General features: G+C 41.8%; 1 protein-coding gene across 1 annotated transcript; it reads right to left on the bottom strand.

Annotated features, from left to right (window-relative positions):
• Positions 1-5720: 5720 nt before the first annotated feature.
• On the bottom strand, positions 5721-6110 carry LOC121870626 (abscisic acid and environmental stress-inducible protein-like). Its single transcript, XM_042372487.1, has one exon. It carries the CDS (start codon positions 6108-6110, stop codon positions 5721-5723), a length of 390 nt encoding a protein of 129 aa, XP_042228421.1.
• Positions 6111-6343: the final 233 nt, after the last annotated feature.

Raw genomic sequence — 6343 nt, 5'->3', positions numbered from 1 at the left:
TATCCTCTGTAGTGCATTTGCATCCTACCCTGAATTAATCTGCTGCCCTATTTTGGTGTCATCCGCAAACTTGCTTATATCACTGCTGATCCCAGTACCTAGATCATTTATGTAGATTATGAACAAGAGTGGGCCCAGAACTGACCCCTAGGGAACCCCACTGGTTACACAGCCCCACTCAGATTTAAAACCATCTATGCAGACCCTCTGCATTCTATCGGTAAGCCATGATTTTATCCAATTTAAAACTTCCCCTCGATACCATAAGCCTTAACTTTTCACAGAAGCCTCTGAAGCGGTACTCTGTCGAATGCTTTGCTAAAGTCTAAGTAAATAACATCGTGATTTTCGTCATTATCTATTACCTCATAGACTTTCCTAAAAAACGTCAGCAGATTTGTAAAGACAAGATTTTCCTCGGCAAATCCATGTTGAGAGTCGTAGATTAATTTGTTTTTCTCAAATGCGATCGAATGGTATTTGCTGTGATTAATTCAAGAAATTTCCCCGCTACTGACGTCAAACTGATCGGCCAGTAATTTGACGCCGATGCTCTGTCTCACTTTTTCAATATGGGTACTACATTTGCCTGTCTCCAAAAGTCTGGCACAACTCCCGTGTCTAATGATTTGGTAAATAAATTTACAAGGGGTCCGCTTATCTGTTAATTACACTCTTTCAAAACTAGAGGGAAAATTTCATCTGGCCCTGGGGATTTTGGCTTCTTTAATTTATTTATCTTCTTAAGAACATCCTCATTTCGGATAGTGATATCCTTAAGTTTCTCTTCTTCATTTCCCCTAAATATCAGTTCCACCTCATGCGTTTGCTTGTGAATTTCTTCTGTGAAAACTGACTATCATCGATCACTTCCCCTCTCTCTGACTTTAAAGGCCCCACTTCGTCCTTGATCTTTGTCCGATATACCTGGAAAAATCCCTTGGGATTCGCTTTGGATTCCATTGCTATTCTGATTCCGTAGTCCCTCTTTGCCTTCCTTACATTTTTCTTAACATTCCTAGATAGTTCCTGATACCTATTTCTGAGATGCTCCTCCCCTCCCTTTAATTTCTTATATATCCATTTCTTTATTCCTATGTCATGTTTAAGTTTTCTTGTCATTCACCTTGGCTCATTCTTATTTGACCTAATTTTTCTGTATGGTATATTTTGTTCCTGTGCTTTACGTAGTATACTAGTGAACATATTATAGTCATGATCAATTGTTGTGTCGCCGGTGACCTCACCCGTTCCTACCGGAGGTCACCTGGCCGTTCCCAGGTGACCTCATCTAGGTACCTTCTTAACCCCTCATAATTCACCCATCAAAAGTCTGGGACTCTAACCATATTGCCATTATTTTTCGTTTCCAAATTTAGGGTAAACCTGTCTTATCTGTGATCACTGTTCCCTAGTTCTTCCCTTAATGTGATATCACTGATAATATTTTCTTGTTAATACTAGGTCTAATATATTGTCACCACTAGTAGGTTCTGTAATTAGTTGTTTTAAAAAATTATTCTGTGCTGCGTCTAGGAAGTCTTCAGATTCATAGTCACCTATATTGTTGTCCCAGTCAATATTTCTGAAGATGAAATCCCCAATAATGCACAGGTTGTTGTATTTTGCTGCCCTACACATTTCCTGCCATATGGGTTGAGCAGCTTCTTTCCCGTGACTTGGGGGCCTATAAATCACTCCCAAAATTAGTTATTCTCTTCCTTCCTCAATTTCTACCCATGCAGACTCGGTTCCTATTTCACCCTTTATTGTATTATTAACACAACATATTAATATATCGCTGACGAAGCGTGCGACCCCTCCCTCCTTACTACCTTCCCTGTCCTTGTGAAAAAGGTTGTACCCTTCTATATGATACTCTGATAAAAAGTTCTTGCTCGCCAGATTCATCCAAGTTTCGGTGATTGCTATGACGTCTACATTCTCGGTACATACAACCGCTTTCAGCAGTCTATTTTATTTCTAACGCTCCTACTGTTTGTATAGTATACATTTAAACCTACCCTTCCCTGGTCCTGTTTTACCCCTTGTCCTGAGTAACCAATTTTACTCCCCAGGACCTGCTTGTTTTTTTACTCCCACTTACCCTGACCTCTCTCTACTGGCGAAACCCCCCATTTGGAGTGACAATTTCATGCTCCAAGGATGCAGACAACGTCTTTACCCCCGTGCGAGACAAGTGTACTCCGTCACGACTGTACAGGTAGTCGTTGCTATAGAATCGTCGCCAGTTATTAATGAACGCCCAACCATTGCTTGCACATTGTTTTTCCAGTCGGCATTTTATAGCAATTGCCCTGGACAGCCATTCACCACCAACTCCTCTTCTAGGCAAGACACCACATACTATCGGGATCCTTCCCCTATCTCTAACCTTCCCCAGCGCCTCCCTATACCTCTTGAATGTTCCTCACTCCTAACCTTTCCTATCTCGTTTCCTCCTACACAAGACACACAACTGGCTTGGTACCCTCCCCTGACAAAACCCTTTCCATCCTCTCAGCTACATGCCTTATCCCAGCCCCAGGAGAACACACCCTAGTCCTACGTTTCCTATCCCAACTACCACGACCTTACCACTGGGCAGGGTTTGATCACACTGTCCTGCCTCTTCTCTTCCTCGCCAGCTTCCTCCAACACTTAGTAGGGGTTACTGCACTCCACACCCTGGTCAGTTTTCCGGAGTCTGACCTTTGTCCCCTTGGAGACAACCACTCTCCACTCCTGCTCCTCCTGACCCTCCTTCGTAGGTGTCCTGCTAGGCAGGACACCCTTCTGAAGGAGTTCAGTCTTGAGGGCTTCGGTCTCCCCCTTTAAAACGTCCATCTCTCTCCGTAACTGCTCCAGCTGACTTAACAGAGTTGCCGGCGGGGGGGTGGGGGGGGGTGTCTTCTCTCCCCACACACGGTCTCTCTTCCCCCACCACACAACGGCCCACGGTGGCTATTTTCTATGGTCACTAACACGAGCACACAGAGGCACGTTCTTCTCCATGCTAGTCTCCAGTCACTCTATATATAGTCACCAGTCACTCTATATATAGTCTCCAATGTCACTATATACATAGTCTCCAGAGTCGCTTTATATATAGTCTTCAGAGTCACTGCATACATAGTCTCCAGAGTCACTCTATATATTGTCTTCAGGGCCACTCTATACATAGTCTCCAGAGCCACTCTATATATACTGTAGTCTCCAGTCACTCTATATATTGTCTTCAGGGCCACTCTATTATAGTCTCTAGAGCCACTCTACATATAGTCTCCAGAGCCACTCTATAACCTCCCACTTAGTCAATTAATAACAGATTTATCCTCAAGGCCTGAGCTCAGTGCCTGGCAACCTTCACCTCTCGCTGTGATATAACCTGACAATAATTATGTCAGGAATTTGCAACGTGTGAGGTTTAATTTAGACGAACACATGAAGATTAGACACCCCCTATTTGGAAGATTAACCACCTTAACCCTACCTGTTGGGGGGTTAGTTTAGGTTAGGTTAAGCAAGGTTACTTTAACTTAGTTAAGCTTCACGTTAGATTAGTTTAATTAGGTTAGGTTAGCTTAGGTTAGTTATGTATGGCTGCCTACTAGGTTAGGTTAAGTTAGTTAGGGTAGGTTAAGTTAGTTAGGTTAGATTAGATTAGTTAGTTTAGGTTAGGCAATAATAGTTTAGATTAGCGTTAGGTTAGATTACGTTAGGTTAGGTTCAGTTAAGTTAACGTTAAGTTATGCTACAATACGCTATGTTACGTTTGGTTACGTTACAGTACGTTATGTTACGTTGGGTCAGTTCAGGTCAGGTCTGGTTAAGTTAGGTCAGGTCAGGTCAGATCAGGTTAGGTTAGGTTAGGTTAGGTGGCAGATTGATGTTCGCAGCTGTAAATTTTGGCCCCCAGCGCCAAGTCGTAAATCACACTCAAGGGTCTTAACAGAATAAGCTGGTTGAGTCACGCTCGGCTACACACCTAATCTATTATTGCATTACCTTAATTGAGGCACTGAGGTATCTTGACTTAGCACCTAAAAAGGTACCTACATTAATGACAAAATATAAGATAAAGAGATATAGAAACGAAAGAAGACAAAGAAATTATCTATACACACACTGAGGGTCACCTGAGGATTAAACACCCTAATTTATTTGACCTGATGATTAAACACTAACTCTATCTGGGGGTTAGAATAGGTTAGGTTAGGTTAGGTTAGAATAGATTAGGTTAGGTTAGAATAGGTTAGGTTAGAATAGGGTAGGTTAGGTTAGGTTAGGATCTGTGGTTGCTAATCTTCACCCTATTTATCGTTTAAAAATCATATCACTTCAGTTACTTTTCACTTCACTACTTTCTTAATTACCATGACGAAGACGTATTGTATAAACGATAATATATTAAGTTCACCGCCGAAACATAATTTACGTGAGTCATGTATATAAGGTGACGAGGCCAAGTAGACGGCAAAGTTAATTAAGGTAAGCATTGTGGTTCATTTTCCCTATCTTATCATACCTAAGCTAACCTAACTTAATGTAACATAACCTAATCTAACCTAACCTAGTCTAACATAACATAACCTATTTCATCATACCTAAGCTAACCTAACCTAATGTAACATAACCTATCTTATCATACCTAAGCTAACCTAACCTAAGCTAACCTAACCTAATGTAACCTAACCTAATGTAACATAACCTAATGTAACATAAGCTAACCTATCTTATCGTACCTGACACAACCTTTATATATCTTAACATAATCTAACCTAACCAAACAAAGTTAACCTAAAATGAATGACTCTTTTTAACGATTTTTAAAGATTCGCTTAAGTTAGGTTATGTATGAGAGGTTAAGTTAGGTATGATGAGATAGTTTAAGTTATGTTACGTGAGGTATGATAAGTTGGGTTAAGTTAGGTACGATAGGTTTGGTTAGGTATTATTAGCTGGGTTAAGTTAGGTATTATGTTAGGTTAAGTTAGGTTAAGTTAACCATGATAAGTTAGGTTTGGTGAGGTATGATAACTTAGGTTAAGGTTAAGTTCGGTATGATAAGTTCGGTTTTTCTTTGCCTGTTTAAAAATATTCGGAAAATACAAAGTTTAAAATCAATTATGCGATGAAACTTAACGACTATAGCAACTGCTCCTCTAAATATTACTCTTTAAACGACACACAAAAAAGCTGGGTAATTAACTAAATACATCTGGACCATTTTTTTTGGGGGGGGGGGTAGAGTGACAACACGTGAGAGGTATTGCTGCTAGTTAATTTCTTTAAGGTGTAGAGGCTGTTGTCAACAAAACAACCACACCCCGAGTTAACGAGTTACACGACCCAGTGTCAAGGAATAGTCCGAGAAGACCGGACAACTCGCCAACTGCACTGGCAAACCATGACCCCGAAATACGATCCGCAAATAGATTAACACCCAGGTTCACAATTACTGCTGGGTAGACAGAGGCAAATGGCGTAAAGAAACTTGCCCATATCACCCTGCCCGAGGATCGAATCCAAGTCCACTCGCTTGCTAAACGAGCACGCTGACTATTACACCATAGGTCACCAACAACACGGCATCTTAACCTACCCCCCCCGCCCCCCCCCACACGGTATACATGAAAACAAGGACAAAATAAACCGAAGGATTAGGATATTTGTGTCTGGGAAATAATACTTCAATTATGAAGTATGTGATTACTGGACTAATGTCCTTTAATGATGGCTGACGGAGGCAACAGCTGCAAGCCCATGTTGCCTCCTGAACCCACGTTATGCCCTGGACCAATGTTGCCGCCTGAACCCACGTTATGCCCTGGACCAATGTTGTCGCCTGAACCCATGTTATGCCCCGAACCAATGTTGCCGCCTGAACCCATGTTATGCCCTGGACCAATGTTGCCGCCTGAACCCATGTTATGCCCTGGACCAATGTTGCCGCCTGAACCCATGTTATGCCCTGGACCAATGTTGCCGCCTGAACCCATGTTATGCCCTGAACCAATGTTGCCGCCTGAACCCATGTTATGCCCTGGACCAATGTTGCCGCCTGAACCCATGTTATGCCCTGAACCAATGTTGCCGCCTGAACCCATGTTATGCCCTGAACCAATATTGCCTCCATGACAAGAGAACACATCTCGGTATAAACACAGAACAAATGTCTTGATATTCATGAAATTAAGCAATTTTGGTGAATATATATTACAGGTTTTGGATCACCTGAAAATTAGCCTCCCAGCTTATTTCAACTGATGATTTAACACCCTAACGATGTCTGTGGGGCTTAGGTTAAGTTAGGTTAAGTTAGGTTAGGTTAGGTTAGGGT

This window comes from Homarus americanus, unplaced genomic scaffold (genome assembly GCF_018991925.1).
Source record: "Homarus americanus isolate GMGI-L3 unplaced genomic scaffold, GMGI_Hamer_2.0 scaffold32583, whole genome shotgun sequence".
In the NCBI taxonomy this organism is placed as follows: domain Eukaryota; kingdom Metazoa; phylum Arthropoda; class Malacostraca; order Decapoda; family Nephropidae; genus Homarus; species Homarus americanus.
The sequence above is the reverse complement of the archived record's forward strand: the minus strand, read 5'-3'. Positions and strand labels throughout refer to the sequence as shown.

Bases quoted from the DNA above. Each gene is read 5' to 3' on its own strand.
- LOC121870626 (XM_042372487.1), bottom strand. From the start codon at position 6,110: ATGGGTTCAGGCGGCAACATTGGTTCAGGGCATAACATGGGTTCAGGC.